The sequence below is a fragment of the Podarcis bocagei genome, assembly GCF_964188305.1.
Source record: "Podarcis bocagei genome assembly, chromosome: 6".
NCBI lineage: Eukaryota > Metazoa > Chordata > Lepidosauria > Squamata > Lacertidae > Podarcis > Podarcis bocagei.
Genome location: NC_138130.1, coordinates 98,976,454 through 98,996,745, shown reverse-complemented (window position 1 = coordinate 98,996,745; position 20,292 = coordinate 98,976,454). Strand labels below are relative to the sequence as shown.

Sequence of the window (20,292 nt, the reverse complement as noted above, 5' to 3'; positions counted from 1 at the left end):
CCGGCCGTTGTTGGACTACAGCTCCCATCATCCCTAGCAAGCAGAACCAGTGGTCAGGGACGATGGGAACTGTAGTCCAAAAACAGCTGGAGACCCAAGTTTGAGACATCTGGCTACCCAGCGACTGAATAACATAATTCTGCACTTGTAAGCAATGGAGCAGGGCTTCAGGAATGGAGCTGGGCAGAGTTCAAATCCCTACTCATAATTTATATAATAATATTTTTTTTATTATTGTGGTTACGTTCATGCAATGGATAGGGGCCTGCCCTACACCCAGATGACATTATACTTGTGGGGCAGAAGACACCCGAATCAATTCTCCGAAGGCCCAATGCCTTTACTCAAGAGGGAGCCCAGCCGCTTTGAGACTTCGACTTACGGACTTAGTGTGCTCGGGCCGGGGAGCGATGACCGGGGGAGGGGCAGCCTCATCTTCATCATCTTCGTCCTCCGACACAGGGGGGACGGCGGGGGTCTCAGATACCGCCTTCACATTCTGCATGGAAAGGAGAGGCGCTTAGGAGGCAGGGAAATGAAACCACAGCAAGCTCTCAATTCACGCACATTTACCGTATTTTTCGCTCTATAGGACGCACTTTTCCCCCTCCAAAAATTAAGGGGAAATGTGTGTGCGTCCTATGGAGCGAATGCAGGCTCCTTGCGCTGCGCTCCGAAGGCTTTGGGTTCCTTTAGCTGAAGCCGGGAGAGCAAGACTCCTCCTCTCACTTTGCAGCCTAACCCTCCTCCAGCTTCGTTTGAAGGGGTGCTGCGCAGTTCTCAATCTCTTCGCAGGAGAGGCGACGGCAGAGAGGGAGAACTGCGCAGCGCCCCTTCAGCCACGCGCCTGCCTGGAAGCCGGAGGAGGAACAGAAGGGTCTCCTCTTCTCCACTCGCTGTCTTGGCTTGTGCCATGGCCGTGCGCAACCCCTCCAGCAGGGAGAGGTTGCGCGGGGCTAAAGAGGAAGCCAAAACAGCGAGCAGGATCCATCCACCTCCATCGTTCTACCCAGACACTGAGGTCCAGCACCGAGGGCCTTCTGCCGGTTTCCTCACTGCAAGAAGCCAAGTTACAGGGAACCAGGCAGAGGGCCTTCTCGGTTGTGGCGCCCTCCCTGTGGAACGCCCTCCCAGCAGAAGTCAAAGAGAACAACAACTACCAGACTTTTAGAAGACATGTGAAGGCAGCCCTGTTTAGGGAAGCTTTTAATGTTTGATGTATCACAGTATTTTAATATTCTTTTGGAAGCCGCCCAGAGTGGCTGGGGAAACCCAGCCAGATGGGCGGGGTATAAATAATAAATTATTATTATTATTATTATTATTATTATTATTATTATTATTATTATTATATTATTATTATTATTATTATTATTACTCTTCTCCACTCGCTGTCTTGGCTTGTGCCATGGCCGTGCACAACTGCGGGGCTAAAGAGGAAGCAAAAACATCGAGCTGGATCCATCCCACTCGCTGTCTTGGCTTGTGCTATAGCCGTGCGCAACCCCTCCGGCGGGGAGAGGTTGTGTGCAGCCTGTACGCTGCTCTTTGGGGCGGGGGGGGGGGGAATAAGATTTTTTTCCCCTGATTTCCCCCTCTAAAAACTAGGTGCGCCCTATGGTCCGGTGCGCCCTATGGAGCGAAAAATACGGTAACTTGTGCGCCTTGAGTTTCACACACTTGGCAAAACAAATTTAAGAATATTATAAAAGGGATGGGCATCTGGGGGGAAAAGACTTCGGCAATCCCACCCACCGTTGAACCTAATGTGTTTGGATTAGACGCAATTTTCGCTGCAGGCACGATCCCCAGAACCTATATGTAAGTTGTGGGCATAGTGTATCTGGATGGAAATGTATAGCAGGCCATGAGTTGAAGAAAATGTTTAAATTAACATTTGTAAAAAAAAAAAAAACCAGAATCATTTTAGGTTAGCGATTGTAGGAAAAAACCTGCCAAGGAAAATCAAGAACATATTTATGTATGTGACAACAGTCTTAATAGCACGAGGATGGAAGAATGAAGAAACCCCGACAAAAGAACAGTGGCAAGAGAAATTGATGGACTATGCGGAACTGGCAAAATTGACGTACAAACTGCGTGATAAGGACAACTGTTTTGCCAAGGAAAGCCAAACTTTCCTCCTAATCTGTTTTTCTCCTGCTGGCAAATTCAGTCGGCCTGTTTTCTTTCTTCCTCCTAAAAAGAAGACACTTTAAAAAAAAGAAAGGAGGTGGGGGGAGACTGTGGACCTTGAAGGAAGTAATGTTTAGAATCACAAAAGTGGAAGGGACCCCAAGGGTCATCTAGTCCAACCCCCTGAAATGCAGGAATCTTTCGCCCAATGTGGGATTCGAACCCACAACCCTGAGATTAAGAGAACTGGGCTCTACCGACGATGTCACAAAAGCTAATGTATTTCAGGTCAATTTACTAGATCATGGGTGGGGGACGTTCCTGAGCCCGAGGGCCATATTCTCTATTGGGAAGCCTTTCGGGGGCCGCATGCCAATGGTGGGCAGGGCCAGAGGGAAAACATGGGCGGGACCATGGATGTCATTTCGTACAGCTGGCTGCATTCCAGGCAGGCAGAAGTCAGAGATTCACAGAGGCAAGTAAGCAAGCCGGAAGCATTATCAGCATAGCTGACAAGAGAACAGGATGGTCCATTGAAAGGAGTCTGGGTTCGAGAGACGGTGCATTGTGCTGCACAGCTGCAGTTTGCCCACCCACACGTAGATGGTAGGAAAGTACAGTGCTAATGTTGCAGATTTCCATCCTATAAGGTAAAAAGGTAAAGGACCCCTGGATAGTGAAGTCCAGCCAAATATGACTATGGGGTTGTGGCGCTCATCTCGCTTTCAGGCCGAGGGAGCCGGTGTTTGTCCGCAGACAGCTTTCCTGGTCATGTGGCCAGCAGGACTAAACCACTTCTGGCGCAACGGGACACCGTGACAGAAACCAGAGCTCACGGAAACGCCGTTTACCTTCCTGCCACATTGGTACCTATTTATCTACTGGAACTGGTGTGTTTTTGAACTGCTAGGTTGGTGGGAGCTGGGATAGAGAACTGCCAATCTTCTGATCAGCAAGCCCAAGAGGCTCAGTGGTTTAGACCACAGCGCCACCCGCGTCCCTATCCCATCCTATCCTATCCTATCAGGTGGTCAAAGCTCAAGGTGCCTTGGTGGAATGCAACACAGAAATCTTTCAGGTAACTCATATGAATCTAAGCATGGGTGATTCAAGAATTATCTTAAAAGAGGCCGTCACCTAGAATGGACTGAGCAAAGAAGATACTCACGCTTAATATTTTGGTGGCAGCAAAGGTGGTCTTGGAAAAAAGGGACAGTATCTGTGTCTTCTATAAAGAATCACAGAACTGTGGATTGGGAAGGGACCCCGAGGGTCATCTAGTCCAACCCCCTGCAGTGCAGGAATTTAGACTAAAGCAACCATGACAGATGGCCACCCAACCTCTGCTTAAAAACCTCCAAGGAAGAAGAGTCCACAACATCCCAAGGGAGTCCGTTCCACAAGGAATGACTTTTGGCAGCTCGTGAAACTGCATGTATGGATAAGGGTATAAATTGGGCATATTAAAGAAAGAGACATGCTTTTGAATTATGGTGCTGGAGGAGACGCTTGAGAGTCCCATGGACTGCAAGAAGATCAAACCTCTCCATTCTTAAGGAAATCAGCCCTGAGTGCTCACTGGAAGGACAGATCCTGAAGCTGAGGCTCCAAGACTTTGGCCACCTCATGAGGAGAGAAGACTCCCTGGAAAAGACCCTGATGTTGGGAAAGATGGAGGGCACAAGGAGAAGGGGACGATAGAGGACGAGATGGTTGGACAGTGTTCTTGAAGCTACCAACATGAGTCTGACCAAACTGCGGGAGGCAGTGGAAGACAGGAGTGCCTGGCGTGCTCTGGTCCATGGGGTCACGAAGAGTCGGACACGACTAAACAACTAAACAACAACAACAAAGAAAGATACACGTCAGCCAATTAAATTATTCAAAGAGAAGGCAACCGTTTGCGATGTTTTGTAATCAGACCCATGCTTCCAAAAGGCTGAACTTTTCCCTAACTTCAGGTGGTTATTATAATTTATAAACAGCCATTTATTTTTAAAACGGAAGCGCCGGGGGCGAGGGGAGGGAAGAGACCATTTGCCACCGCCGCGCTTGAGAGCGAAGCCATTTCCCCCAGACTCGCTCTTTAGAGAAACCACCAGACGACATCAAAGGCAGTTCGTTGGCACAGCAACGTGCTCTTGCCATGCTAACGAAGGACACTTTGGCCAACGGCCCACGCCAACTGCTTTGATTGCTCTGGTTATCAAAACGCTCGCTGGGCACTTTCTCGCTCACTCTCCCCGGACTTCTTTTGTTCGCGAAGCGTTGCTGTCTCACCTGCTCGGTAATAAGAACGCCACATGCCTTTTGTACCTGACAAATAAAACGCATCCCAGTAGTGATGTATGGAAGTGAGAGCTGGACCACTTCCATTGCCGAAGAATTGATGCTTCTGAATTATGGAGCTGGAGGAGACTCTTGAGAGTCCCATGGACAGCAAGAAGATCAAACCTCTCCATTCTGAAGGAATTCAGCCCTGAGTGCTCACTGGAAGGACAGATCCTGAAGCTGAGGCTCCAATACTTTGGCCACCTCATGAGAAGAGAAGACTCCCTGGAAAAGACCCTGATATTGGGAAAGATGGAGGGCACAAGGATAAGGGGACGACAGAGGACGAGATGGTTGGACAGTGTTCTCGAAGCTACCAGCATGAGTTTGACCAAACTGCGAGAGGCAGTGGAAGACAGGAGTGCCTGGCGTGCTCTGGTCCATGGGGTCACGAAGAGTCGGACACGACTAAATGACTAAACAACAATAAAACGCTTATTCTTTTAGATGGGCCAGGTGGAAAGAGGGCACCTCCACTGAAGTCTTGAAAAGAGTTTGGAAGGTGGCAGAAAGTGCCTGGGCAAATTCTCGCTCCCGCCTGCTTCTGGAGAAAACTGGTGGGCAATCACTCATTTCTGGAACACTTGGGGAAGACAGGGAGAAGTTAAAACTTCCCTCAGTCCCTGATAAACCCACATTTTTAAGGAGGGCTTTGATCCTATATCTCTGCTGCCTTGCAGGATATTGTAGAATCGTGGAATTGTAGAGTCGGAAGAGACCCCGAAGTTCATCTAGACCAGGGGTCAGCAAACCTTTTCAACAGGGGGCCAGTCCACAGTCCCTCAGACCTTGTGGGGGGCCGGACTATATATTTTTTTGGGGGGGGATGAACGAATTCCTATGCCCCACAAATAGCCCAGAGATGCATTTTAAATAAAAGGACACATTCTACTCATGTAAAAACACGCTGATTCCTGGCCCGTTCGTGGGATGGATTGAGATTGGGCGATTGGGCCGGATTGGGCCAGATCCGGCCCCCGGGCCTTAGTTTGCCTCCCCATGATCTATTCCAACCTCCTGGAGTGTGGGAATCGCAACTAAATCACTGGTGACAGATGGCCAGCCAACCTCTGCTTAAAAAGCTCCGCGGAAGGAGAGTCCACAACAATATCTTTGGCAGAAGAAAAATGAGCACGATCTCTCCAAAGTGAGAAAGCCACATGAATGTGTAGGTGTTAAATACAGATGTCTAGTTTTATTCGTTCTTTGGAAGAGATGGTTTTAATGCAATTATATCATGCCTACTATTTTTCCTGCACTTGTTTTCGATTTCAACTCAAGTGTGTGTGTGTGTGTGTGTGTGTGTGTGTGTGTGTGTGTGTGTGTGTGTGGTTTTTTTCCTGTCTTCCGGCAAGAACAGAACAACCACCACAGTAGCAAAACTAGATCACCTTCCCAATTTGCAAAACAGTTTTTCCAGCACTGCCGGTTCTCCCTGACTTCAGATTCATTTCACATCCCCTCTGCCCTTAGGCCTCACCTGAACTTTTTAAAAGGGAAAGCAAACCTCTTGAGCTGCTGTCATTCACAGCGGCTGAAAACAGGCCAAAATTCCACAGGTGAAGCATGCCCCTGCCTGGAAGCTCAGTGCTTTATTGACCTGTGGAGTTTCTGCCTGCCGTCCAGCTGCTGGAGGCACTAACACTTAACAATCAATAAGGAAGGCCTTGTTGGATCAGTCCAAAGGCCCAGTTAGACCAGCATCCTTCTCTCACGATGGCCAGAAGTAGGACCTGGCACAACAAAACTCTCCCCCATTTGTTGTGCAGGTGAGATTCAGGTTTCAAATCACCACTGAGCAATGAATAAAAGAAGCGGTCCTTATAGCAGCTCAGTCTAAGGATTCACCAGCATGAAATGTTTAAAGCAGTATCTCAGCGCTGTAAACATTCATGGCTTGCCCCCTTCCAAAAGCATCCTGGGAACTGAACTTTGTGAAGGGTGCTGAGAGTTCTTCGCAGACCCCCTACTCCTCTCGCGCCGCTACAATTCAGCTGCATATTCCTGCATTGCTTGGGGTCGGACTAGATAATCCTCAGGGTCCCTTCCCACTCTACAATTCTATGATTCCCAATATAATAATAATAATAATAATAATAATAATAATAATAATAATAATAATATATTGGACCCTTGTACCTATGGGACCGCCTCTCCCGGTATGCTCCACGGAGGACCTTAAAGTACATAAATAGCAACACCCTAGAGGTCCCGGGCCCTAAGGAAGTTAGATTAGCCTCAACCAGAGCCAGGGCCTTCTCAGTGATGGCTCCGGCCTGGTGGAACGCTCTGCCTCATGAGACTAGGGCCCTGCGGGATCTGATTTCTTTCTGCAGGGCCTGTAAGACAGAGTTGTTCTGCCTGGCCTTTGGCTTGGAATCAGTTTGACTCCCTCCCCCTCTTTTTTTTTCCTCCTGTGATGAGACTGCATTTTATTGTTGTATTTAGTCTTGTTTATAAATAAAATTATTATTATTATTATTATTATTATTATTATTATTATTATTATTAATACCCCGCCTATCCAGCTCGGTTTCCCCAGCCACTCTGGGGCGGCTTACAGCACATAAAAAATTGTAAAACATTGGATTAAAAAAAAAAAATTCCCGATACGGGGCTGACTTCAGATTTCTTCTAAAAGCCAGGTGATTGCTTATTTCCTTGACATCGGATGGAAGGGAGTTCCACAGAGTGGTTTAACCTAAGGTTACCAGATTTTTTTCAATGAATCTGGGGACACTTCTCAACTTCCTGCTAAGTAGATGGATTTTGTCAGGGGACTGATTTGTAAATCCGGGAAACGGGGACGTCCAGTAACCTTAGTTTAACCACCAAATCCTTCCTCCCCAGCAACTCTGGGAATTGTAGCTCTGCGAGGGGAAAAGGGGACGTCCTTGCAACGCTCTGCACCCATAACAAACTACAGTTTCCAGGATTCTTTTGGTGGGAGCCACGACTGGTATGAGACTGCTATAAATGTGCAGAGCAGACGGTGGCAATCATCTACTCCAGTTGTTCAAGATCTAAGGCAGACACCTTTCCCAGGAACTGCTGTGTGCGGAAATGATAGAGATTCAACTTCATGCCTTCTGCATTCAGCACACCTGTTCCTGCTTAAGCCTGTCTTGATCGCCTAAGTCCCTTAGCCTGTCTCTTAGCCAATAATAATAATAACAATAATTTATTATTTATACCCCACCCATCTGGCTGAGTTTCCCCAGCCACTCTGGGCGGCTCCCAATCAAATGTTAAAAACAGTACTGTATTAAATATTAAAAACTTCCCTAAACAGGGCTGCCTTCAGATGTCTTTTAAAGATAGGATAGCTGCTTATTTCCTTCACATATGAAGGGAGGGTGTTCCACAGGGTGGGCGCCACTACTGAGAAGGCCCTCTGTCTGGTTCCCTGCAACCTCACTTCTCGCAATGAGGGAACCGCCAGAAGGCCCTCGGCGCTGGATCTCAGTGATGGGGGTGGAGACGCTCCTTCAGGTATACAGGACCGAGGCCGTTTAGGGCTTTAAAGGTCAGCACCAACACTTTGAATTGTGCTTGGAAACATACTGGGAGCCAACGTAGATCTTTCAGGACCAGTGTTATGTGGTCCCGGCAACCACTCCCAGTTACCAGTCTAGCTGCAGCATTCTGGATTAATTGCAGTTTCCGGGTCGCCTTCAAAGGTAGCCCCACATAGAGCGCATTGCAGTAGTCCAAGCGGGAGATAACCAGAGCATGCACCACTCTGGTGAGACAGTCTGCGGGCAGGGAGGGTCTCAGCCTGTGTACCAGGTGGAGCTGGTAAACAGCCGCCCTGGACACAGAATTGACCTGTGCCTCCATGGACAGCTATGAGTTCAAAATGACTCCCAGGCTGCACAGCTGGTCCTTCAGGGGCACAGTTGCCCCATTCAGGACCAGGGAGTCCTCCACACCTGCCCGCCTCCTGTCCCCCCAAAACAGTACTTCTGTCAGGATTCAACCTCAATCTGTTAGCCGTCATCCATCCTCCAACTGCCTCCAGTGAGCGTAAGTGAGCAAACTGGCCGAAATCGAAGGTGGGTATACTACGACCACCATTGGGGTAGCACAGAAAAGGTATCTGAAAGGAGATTACCCATTTACTTGCACATCTCCCACGGTGGGATGGGAGAGGTGGAGGCTGGAAAACGAAGGTGTGATGCAGAGATGGGGAGCCTATTTCTCTCCAGCTGTTCTCAGGCCCCAAAGGCCACCAGCCCCAGAGATGATGGGAGCCACAACTCGAGTGCAACAGGCCCCCATCCCTGATGCAACACCACCTATCACAATGCTCTCTTTATGCCAGTGACATCGGAGGGGCCTAATCTCACACAAACTGGGAAGCAGGGCAACAGATAATACAAAACCCCAAATACCGTATTTTTCGCTCTATAAGACGCACCTAGTTTTCTTTCTTTTTTTTCATTAAATTTTTTATTCAGAATTTATAAAGAACAAACAAGTACAAAAAATAAACACATTTACACATAAACACATTTACATGAATTATTATTCCCATTCCCCATACTATACAAACAAAAAAAGATAAACGCACCTAGTTTTCAGGGAAGGAAAACAAGAAATAAGAAGCCTCCTGCGCGAAGAGGGAGCGCTCCTCCCTCTTTGCTCAGGAGGCTTTGTGGGGCTATCCCTGAAGCCAGGAGAGCAAGCGGGATCGGTGCGCACCGATCCCACTTGCTCTCCTGGCTTCAGCGAAAGCAAGCCTACTGGCTTTCCGCTGACCTCCTGCTCTTTAAAGGGAGCGCGGCTCTTGGGGGCTTTTCTGGGAGGTGGGGGAAGGGACAGAGCCACGCGCTCTGTCCCTTCCCCCACCTCCCGCAAAAGCCAGGGATAGCTGCGCAAAGCCTCCACAGAGCAGCGGGATGAAGGCTCCCCACTGCCCTGCGGAGGCTCCGCGCAACTAAGCCAGAAGCTAGAACAGCAAGAGGGAGCGTTGTGCAGCGCTCCCTCTCGCTGTTCTGGCTTCTGGGATAGCCCACGAAGCCTGCATTCGCTCCATAAGATGCACACACATTTCCCCTTACTTTTTAGGAGGGGGAAAGTGTGTCTTATAGAGTGAAAAATACGGTACCTATCACCCTCTTCCCTTCAGAACAGGACATAAAGTCTTTTCACACATTCCGCTGAAAGCCATCAAATTTTTGGAGATGGCGTTTATAAGCGGTCCATGTTTCACAAGCATACAGGAAGTTTGGTAGCACAATAGCTTTGTAAACAAGCATTTTGGTTTCCCTGCAAATGTCATGGTCCTCAAACACTCTGCACTTCAACTAGGAGAAAATTGAAAGATTCCATAAATGGTCTCCCAAAAATTCTACATATCACTTGGGAAGAAAGGCAAACCAATGCCAGTGTACTAGAAGAAGCAAAGATCACCCGTGTTGAAGCAATGATTCTTCAACATCAACTTCGTTGGACTGGTCATGTTGTTCAGATGCCTGATTTTCATCTTCCTAAGCAACTGCTCTATTCCGAACTTAAAAATGGAAAGCATAATGCTGGTGGTCAACAAAAGAGGTTTAAAGGCTGTCTCAAGGCAAATCTATAAAAAAATGAAGTATAAACATCGATAACTGGGAAACACTAGCCTGTGAGCGCTCCAGTTGGAGAGCAGCCTTTACCAAAGGTGTTATGGACTTTGAAGACATTCAGACTCAGGATGAAACAAGCTAACAGGAAGGCACGCTTGGCAAATCCACACTGTTCTCAACTCCTGCCCAGAAACCTATGTTCCCACTGTGGAAGGACGTGTGGATCCAGAATTGGCCTCCACAGTCACTTATGGACTCACTGTTAAGACTGTGTTCATGGAAGACTATCTTACTCGGCTACGAGGGATCGCCAAAGAAGAAGAAGAAAATTTGGTGTAGTGATGGGGTTAATGGGGAACCTGTGGCTCCCTAGATGCTGCCATGCTATCTGAGGCACATGCAAACTGGAGTCCCTCAATGTTGAAAGCGTCACACAGGTTCTGCGTTCCAAGTGATGACGATAGGGCTTGGCAGCGCCCAACAACCAACAGATTATCAGGTGCTTAGGAAGCGCTGAACAAGGTGGATTGCAGACCCCAGATTCCCCACCCCTGAGTTAGGGACATATCAGCCTCCTGGTTTTAGCGCTGACTCTGCCTGCGATTGCAGCCTTCAATATAGCTACAAGACTGAAATTAGACTTACCAGCGTGTTGGAGGAGTTATAGTCTTCTGCAGATTTATCTGGAAGGGGACAGAAAACAGAACATCTTTCAGATTCCCTAAACATGAAATCAAATTAAAACCAAAGGCAATCCAGAACAAACCACTGAAGACCAATTCTCTAAAATCACCAACAGAAAAGGCAAAGAGACGAAATTTGCAGAGCCATTCGTTTCAGAACAACCTTTCCTCCATAAGAACTTTGTAACCAAGAGCTAGTGCTGGAGTTTGCTTTCTTCCTCCTCCCTCCCAATCCCTTTTCCTTTTGTGATGTTTCTTTTCCAATTTGAGGCCGAAGGCAGAGAGCATCTTAGACCTGACCACTGCAAACTGATCTGGCTGAAGAGTGGGGTAAAAATACTTTAAATAAATAAGGCTTACACACTTTTAGTCCCCCATCCAAGACTTCTCAGGATAAGAGGCTTAAACGTCACATTAAAGGTAAAGGTAAAGGAACCCTTGACCATTAGGTATAGTCACAGACGATAGGGGTTGCGGCGCTCATCTCGCTTTACTGGCCAAGGGAGCCGGCGTACAGCTTCCGGGTCATGTGGCCAGCATGACTAAGCCGCTTCTGGCGAACCAGAGCAGCGCACAGAAACGCCGTTTACCTTCCTGCCTACCTGCCTACCTTCCTTACCTTCCTATTTATCTACTTGCACTTTGACGTGCTTTCAAACTGCTAGGTGGGCAGGAGCTGGGACCGAACGATGGGAGCTCACTCCATCATGGGGATTCGAACCACCAACCTTTTGATCGGCAAGCCCTAGGCTCTGTGGTTTAACCCACAGTGCCACCAGTGTCCCTAAAAGTCACATTGAGGAAGGGAAAAACACACCTGCTTCAACCACCAAGAGCACCTACTATCTCATTTTTAATCACTTAAAACGTTCAAAAACCAAAGCGTGACTTCTGATTGGCTGCAGGAAGCTCCTGCAGCCAATCAGAAGCCATGGAAGCCCTGTTGGACATTCGGTTTCCAAAAGAACGTTCGAAAACCGGAACACTCACTTCCATGTTGCGTTCGTTCGGGAGCCAAAAAGTCCAAGAACGAGGCTGTTTGAAAACCAAGGTATGACTGTACTGTTGAATTTACCTTAATCCCGCTAACACACACACACATATATAACACCACCAGAACATCTAGCAGGTCGGTTTGTAGCCAGGATATGTGCAAATTCTCTTGGCGTCTCAAAAAAAACAACAAATACCTCACAGGCAAGCCAAGTAAAAGCTGACCAAGCACACCCAACTACCTGTGCAAGGAAGGTGAAATATACTCGGAGTCAAGAGTGGATTTCATGCTCTTTATTCAGCTCATAGTGGTGAGGAGGAATGGAAGTTCCCCCACAATATCTGCTTTATATACATTATTTACACAATGGGCTGCACGTGATTGGCTAATTCCGGGATTCTCCTGTAGGCCAATCAGTTTGTGGATTCACTTCCACCTGGAGCTGGATTGGGTGGCTCCTGCGGACCAATCATACTACTGCATTGTTCTAGGACCAATCAGACTGCTGCATTCTGAATCCTATTGTTTTAGGACCAATCATACTACTGCATTGTTCTAGGACCAATCAGACTGCTGCATTCTGAATCCTATTGTTCTAGGACCAATCATACTACTGCATTGTTCTAGGACCAATCAGACTGCTGCATTCTGAATCCTATTGTTCTAGGACCAATCAGACTGCTGCATTCTGAATCCTATTGTTCTAGGACCAATCATACTACTGCATTGTTCTAGGACCAATCAGACTGCTGCATTCTGAATCCTATTGTTCTAGGACCAATCAGACTGCTGCATTTTAGATCCTATTCAACTCAGTACATAACAGAAGGGTTTGTCATCCATCCACTCATCATGACCTACCTGTGAAGCTCATATACTTCTGGCTATTGGAGGTCTTTTTGGAATTGTAGAACTCCAGGACGTCGAGCACGGCCTGAGGGTTCTTCTTCTGCTCCGATTTGGTGATGTTGGAGGTTTGCAGCAAGCGGGCCCATTGCTCAGGCATCCCCTGGGAAGAGGGCAAGCAGCGCAGCCATGAGGACAGTTTTGTAGCAACACGGGAAAATGCCTTACACAGAGTCAGACCATATAGCTCAGTACTGTCTGCACTGAACGGCAGCAGCTCTCTAGGATTTCGAACGGGGAGAAATCCTGGCCATGGCTGGGAATGCCGGGAATTGAGCCTGGGACCTTCTGCACACAAAGCAGAATGTAATAAATTATTATTATTATTATTATTATTATTATTATTATTATTATTATTATTTTATTTATTTATACCCCGCCCATCTGGCTGAGTTTCCCCAGCCACTCTGGGCGGCTCCCAATCAAGTGTTAAAAACAATACAGCGTTAAATATTAAAAACGTCCCTGAACAGGGCTGCCTTCAGATGTCTTTTAAAGATAGGATAGCTGCTTATTTCCTTCACATCCGATGGGAGGGCATTCCACAGGGCGGGCGCCACTACCGAGAAGGCCCTCTGCCTGGTTCCCTGTAGCCTCACTTCTTGCAGTGAGGGAACCGCCAGAAGGCCCTCGGCGCTGGATCTCAGTGTCCAGGCTCAACAGTGGGGGTGGAGATGCTCCTTCAGGTATACAGGACTGAGGCTGTTTAGGGCTTTAAAGGTCAACACCAACACTTTGAATTGTGCTCGGAAATGTACTGGGAGCTAATGCAGATCTCTCAGAACCGGTGTTATGTGGTCCCGGCGGCCACTCCCAGTCACCAGTCTAGATGCAGCATTCTGGATTAATTGCAGTTTCCGGGTCACCTTCAAAAGTAGCCCCACATAGAGCGCGTTGCAGTAGTCCAAGCGGGAGATAACTAGAGCATGCACCACTCTGGCGAGACAGTCTGCGGGCAGGGAGGGTCTCAGCCTGCGTACCAGGTGGAACTGATAGACAGCTGCCCTGAACACAGAATTGACCACCTCCATGGACAGCTGTGAGTCCAAAATGACTCCCAGGCTGCGCACCCGGTCCTTCAAGGGCACAGTTACCCCATTCAGGACCACAGCAATGGCTGCAGTTTTATTACCTTAAGCAATCCCATGCGTGCAACTCACGCATAAAGAGCAGCCTTTATGCTTGTGCCAAGCTGGTGCCCTCTGGATATTGTGAACTACAGCTTCCACCAGCTCCTGCCAGCACAGCTGGCCAAGGCTGCTTAAAAGAGCACAAGGTGTGCTTTTTTATGGAGGGGGCGGGGGTCAAAATCAAGGTGCCACTCAGTTCAGCATGCATTGTTAAGAGAGCCGCCATATTTCAACAGTTAGGGCGCTCCCTGCTCAGCCATGGGTTAGCGTAGCTCAGCTACCTTCTCTCACAGCCCCTCCTACCGCAGAGTAGGGCTGGGAGATATATCAATAGATCATCCAACACCACTTTGGAAGTCCATATCGTGATGTCGGTTCCAGAGATCGGGTCCTCCGTTAAAGAGGGCACGTATTGCGGTGAGACCTGGATAACCGACACCCTGTGTTGGGGTGGGTACAGTTGGTCAGCCACAACACCCGACTGGTAGGTCCCTCGTAAAAGGCACCCCTGACCATTAGGTCCAGTCATGGCCGACTCTGGGGTTGCGGCGCTCATCTCGCTTTATTGGCCGAGCGTACAGCTTCCGAGTCATATGGCCAGCATGACTAAGCCGCTTCTGGCAAACCAGAGCAGCACACGGAAACGCCGTTTACCTTCCCGCTGGAGTGGTACCTATTTATCTACTTGCACTTTGACGTGCTTTTGAACTGCTAGGTTGGCAGGAGCAGGGACCGAGCAACGGGAGCTCACCCCGTCACAGGGATTCGTACTGCCGACCTTCTGATCGGCAAGTCCTATGTTTAACCCACAGCGCCACCCGCATCCCAGGTCCCTCGTAGCTGGGTGCAATCTGGCCAATGGGATGCAGTTTGTGGGGATTCGAACCGCCGACCTTCTGATCGGCAAGTCCTAGGCTCTGTGGTTTAACCCACAGCACCACCTGTGTCCCAGGTCCTTCGTAGCTGGGTGCAACCTGGCCAATGGGACGCAGTCCAAACAGTTCGAAGGACCTATTTATGCCCACGCACGTGACCCAGATCTTCCTCTTTCAGCGCATGCATTTGGAACAGCCGCCCACCTCTCCCTACTTTTAGGGCTTTGCGCTTGACCTTGCTATGCCATCGTGTATCGTTGGGACAGGGGCACAGCAGGAATTTCCCCCACTTGGCTGATTGGCTGTTGCCATTTGGGTTTCGCCTGCCACGTAGCAAATCGTCACAACTTGTAAGGTTGCAGATAGGCTCTGGTTCAGGTGAAAGGGATGGGAGAACGCTCTCACCATCCCTATGTGAAGGGTATTCCATTAAAGGAATCCAGGGGCTCGATGGTTTGGTCAACCCCTGAGAGGGGGTTGTGCCCGTGCCTGAGTCCAGGGGGGCATTTGGGTGGCAGAGATAGCCTGTTCCCGGCTTTCCGCTTATCCAGGTGTTCACCCTTGGCTGACCTATGCTGGTGCCCTGGGTCAGCGCTACCTGCTTGGCAGGGAGCTAGTTGAACCAGAGCCTATGCAACCATTTACTTTCTGTAATCAATAAAGTTGTGGCCAAAATTCTGCCAAAAACCAAAATTTGAGTCAAGTGTGAATCTATTTAGGGGGGAGGTTTCTGGGTCTGAACATGGCAACATATCGTGAATCATGCTCTGTGTGTGTGCTATTCAAAAAATCAGTAAATGCCTCTACAAAACTCTATCGTTATTTCAGATATTGTGATGTTATCAGTATATCACTGGTGATAATATTGCAGTGCTGAAAACCAGATATTGCCCAGCCCTAAAACGCAGGGTTATTGTGGTGATAAAAGAGCGAGGGCAAGACCCCACAGTGAGGCCCCATGAATGAATTACTGGGTAGAGAGAAAATAAATACCCCAACCATCAGTTACTAAATAGATCACCGATGGCCTGCAGTTTATATCCATCTGCAAAGTAGGAAAAAACCGTCCACCATTTCCATTCATATCTCTCGCTGCCACCCCTCACCCCAGCTGTCCCCCGTTCTCCTTACTGTGAATTCGCCTGTGACGGCATCAAACCCAACGTGAATCGTGTGCTCAAAGTCGGAAGGGAGGGAGATCTCAGGGCGTTCTTTCTCCTTCTTCTTGTTGGCTGTTTGAAGGAGAAGGAAAAAAACCATCCCCAAAAGGGAAGGGACTACGTTAGCCAGCACTGTTACTGTTGATTTATATAGACAGACAAGATAGTTTATACATGCTTCAAATCAAGACTTACTGACTAGTGATTTAAATCAAATCCACCCTGGTTTGGAAAGCTCTGAGCCATGGGGAAAGAAGCTGCCATATTGATAAGAGGATTGGCGCAGAAGATGGAATAAGCCCCCACTCCCAGGTCTTTCTCAGCACAGACCAGAGAGCTCATGTTGACGATCAGCTGCAGGCTGCTGAACTACAACTCCCATAATCCCTGGACATTTGCCAGCCTGGCTGGAGACGATGGAAGTTGGGTCCTGCAACATCTTCAGGGCAGCAGGTTCCCTATTCCTGCCCTAAGCAGTTTGGGAGCAGGTTATTTGACTGTACCCACACGGACCTGCTAAACCTCAAGAGCCCTTGCACTTAGCAAACTACGGTTCCCAGGATGCTTCGGGGGGAAACCGTGACTGTAGAAAGTGCGAATGAAGTCCTTTGAATGCATAGTGCAGACGGGGCCTTAGTGAGCTAATAGCTACTACGGTCTCCTAAACAAGAGGGTAGGGCTGAGACTGATTTTTTTTAAAAATCCCCAAAGTTTTGTGGGCAGGCAGAAATTCAACTGATATGGCTCTTCCTCAGCTAGAAACCCAAGTACCGTATTTTTCGCTCTATAACACGCACCCGACCATAACACGCACATAGTTTTTAGAGGAGGAAAATCCGTAGGCATGTCACCCGTAGGCATTCCCTCCATAACACGCACAGACATTTCCCCTTACTTTTTAAGAGGAAAAAAGTGAGTGTTATGGTGCAAAAAATACGGTATATGGAAAGGTTGCTCTTGCAGCTGTTCAGCATGGAGGCAGCTAGGGGAGAGGAAGGAAACTCACAATAACATTTTAGAGTTATATACTTAACAAGTTTTAGGAGGAAGTGCTGAACTGTATAACTCTGACTGTGCAGAAAATTTAAATCTCTCAGCAGTGAATATTCTTTCGAACGATATACCTGCAGTATGGAAATTAACAACAGGACACCGAAAATTCTACGTGCCCTAATGGTGACCCTTTTCCTTTCTCCTTCTGTGATGTGGACTTCCCTGGTTTTTTTCTGGCCCACGTAGGACCAGTCTGGATAGTTGGCCTTGGGGAAGATTTGACGTTTTCATCCCGAAAAAGTTTTTGATTTGAGTGTCTACTAAAATGAGGCTGCATTTTAGTGTTGTACTTAATCTTGTTTTTAAGTTGTATTTTAATCAATTGTTTTTACCTGGTGTTAGCCGCCCTGAGCCGGGTCTTGGCTGGGGAGGGCGGGGCATAATAAAATTTATTTTTATTTTTTTATTATTATTAAGAGTGATATTAACAAACTGGAAGAATATGAAAGCCTTGAATCAATGGATTGAAATAATAATAATAATAATAATAATTATTATTATTATTATTATTATTATTATTATTATTATTATTATTATTATTATTATTATTATTTCTTATTTATATCCCACCCATCTGGCTGGGTTTTCCCAGACAACACTTGCAACTTATGAACGGTCTGCTTACAGATATACTTTGTTTGGATAAATATGATAACATTTGGAATGTCGTAGGCTATTAACGTTTATATATGCATTAGGATAATAACACTATATCAATTTATGTAAGAATGTATTATGGGAGTATATTACATTGCATTTTTGAAGATTTCCGCCCCCCCTTCTTTTACACATCTTTGTTCTCTCCCCCCTCATCCCCCCCTTTTTTCTTCGTACCACTTTATTTCTTTTAAATGGTAATTCTTTCAGTAAAAAACATGAATATTAGAACACAATTTTTAAAAGAACTTTTAAGAGTTAGCTCTTAATTTTCATGTGGTATTTTAATGCTATCCTAAAGCTGTTAAAATGCAGAAACCCATGCTAACTAGGGGCACTCGGCTGCCCACTTTAGAGAGTCCCCCTAAATTAGCCCAGCGTGGAAGGTTCTTTCCTAATGCCATTAACTCTTTCTGTGTCCTTGCATAAGCAGTTTAAAAGCAAAACACACAACTGCAGCTACGGAGAACTACATTAATTACCTTCAAACCCTGTTAAATACCACTGGCCCGTACGTTGTTATGGAATGGGGGCGGATTACAAGAGCACACGAGCAACAGATGGTTTTCGCCGTCCAAAATCCGAAGAGCTTTGGCGGTCTGAGTCTGAACGCATTAAAATATTAACGCTATAATCCTTTTTTTCCCCTTTTTTCTCTCTCTCTTCCCCCCCCCCCCGCAATGCTAAAACACTGTACAGAGCAGCGTGAGGCAGGAGCTTACGGGGATTAGCAATTTTAAGGCCCGCTGAACCCGGATTGGCAATCTAATCCCTTTTGATAGCGTTTGTGAGAATTTTCGATGGGGTCTTTAAAAGCAAGGCCAAAACTTTAAAACTTTTACAACCAGGATTCTTAAAAGCGGGCCTCTCCCTTCTCTAACGGGTTAATCTTTCCCCAAACTGGTAGAAGGTTAGCCAAAAACCTGTGACTTCCACCAGGTTATTGTGCAGAAGATCATGGCATGCTGGGACGCCAAATATAGGGGGCCGAAGGTCATGGAACTTTGGAGTGTCAGGCATAGCCCTACTGGCTTTAGCCCAAACGTAGCAGAGTTTTCCTGCACAGCAAAGAAGCTAGTTGCGGCGGTAATGACTAGTCAGCTAGACTCAGAATAACTATTTACAAGGATTTATTAAAAGGGAAAAAAAAAACCAGCAGAGTTTCTGCATACAAATAAAAGCAAAATAAACCCTCTCTTTCTCTCTCTCAAAACCATACACAGCACTTCTAACTCCTAACACACCTCACATCAAACTGTGCTAGCAATCCCTAGATAACAGAGTTGAGTGCTGCTCGTTAACCAATCAGAGTGAGTAGTTTCTAGGTCAAGCAGACCTGGGCTTTCTGCCAAGAGTAAATTGACTCCAGCTTGAGTTAATTGGTGAAGCTAGAATCTGCAAGTTTCCCACGAGAACCAATTAACAGAAACTGAAACCGAAACTGAACACCCCCTCACAGATTCTGCTGAACAATTAACTCCAAATACACCTATGTAGGAGATCATTTTTCCAGCAAACCTAAACCCTTGCACATTCGCTTGTTCTTTATCTTTGCCAATGGTTTAGTTAACACATCTGCTACATTTTCTTCACTTGACACATAAGTACAGGTGATTACATTGTCTTGTACACAGCAACGTACATTTTGGTATTTTACAGAGATATGTTTGGAACGCGATTTGAAACCCTCTGTTTTACTTAAGGTTATACAAGCTTGATTATCAATGTAAATTTGTACTGGTTCTCCACAATTTACATTTAAATCTGCCAACAAATGCTTGAAATAAATCACCTCGTTGCACAATTCACTCAATGCAGCATACTCTGATTCCGTTGATGACACACTTACAACGTCTTGCTTGCGTGACCGCCAGCTGATTAAAGCTCCACCGACCATTATGACTAGTCCTGTGACAGATTTTCTATCTGGCAAATTTCCCCAGTCACTATCACAGTAGCAACTCAACATTTCATCCTCTGAAGAATTTAATTGTAACATATAGTCAATTGTCTGTTTGAGATATCTCAGAACTTGTTTTACCCCTTTCCAGGCACTTAGTGTGGGTTTTGAGACCAATCTACTTAATATGCCTACTGCATAGCTAATATCAGGTCTGGACCACTGTGCTATATACAATAAACTTCCAATTACAGAGTGATATACATCAGGATGTTCAAATTCAGGACTCTCATCTATATGAAGTGTTTTTATGAAACCTGGATCCATAGGCACCGCTGCCCCTTTGCAATCCTGCATCCTGTATGTAGTCAGTAGTTGTTTAACTTTGTTCTGCTGACTAATTAGACAGCTGCCATCTTGGGCCCAGCACACTTCCAACCCTAGATATGTCCTAACCGGGCCTAAGTCTTTTGTACACCCACCTGCAGCCTACAATCTTTGCCCCCTCAGGCGCTGCTACTGGTGTAAAAACCTTGTGCTCATTCAGAGAGGACATCTCTTCCTCCATTGCCTGTTTCCAGCGCTCTGCCTCCTCTTTTGGTAACTTTAACACCTCCTGAAAACTCTTGGGTTCTGCAATTACACTAAACACATTTGCAGTATCAGGAGAAAAACGCACTGGAGGCACTCCTTTGTTTTGTCTTTTAGATCTTCTGGGAGAAAATTTTTCTTCTGACCCACTTTCCTCCTCAGAACTACGACCTCTCTTTTGTTGCTTAGCAACTGGTCTTCCACTTTCTTGAGAGCTCTTATCTGAACTTTCCTCCCCCTCAGACTCTGACTCCCTGTGTCTACCTTCAGAGTCATGAAGCTCCTGGGAAGGTTCAAACCAAACCT

At 46.9% G+C, this 20,292-nt stretch overlaps 1 protein-coding gene across 2 annotated transcripts in view; it reads right to left on the bottom strand.

The window, feature by feature from the left end:
• Positions 1–20,292, bottom strand: part of PAK1 (p21 (RAC1) activated kinase 1) — a 118,074-nt gene that overhangs the window by 28,715 nt on the left and 69,067 nt on the right. For both annotated transcript variants that reach the window (XM_081197395.1, XM_081197394.1), the window contains 4 exons: positions 15,757–15,857; positions 12,576–12,723; positions 10,683–10,720; positions 383–499 (listed from right to left, as the gene is read on the bottom strand). In XM_081197395.1, coding sequence (XP_081053521.1) covers positions 383–499; positions 10,683–10,720; positions 12,576–12,723; positions 15,757–15,857 — 404 coding nt within the window. The remainder of the gene's footprint in view (positions 1–382; positions 500–10,682; positions 10,721–12,575; positions 12,724–15,756; positions 15,858–20,292) is intronic.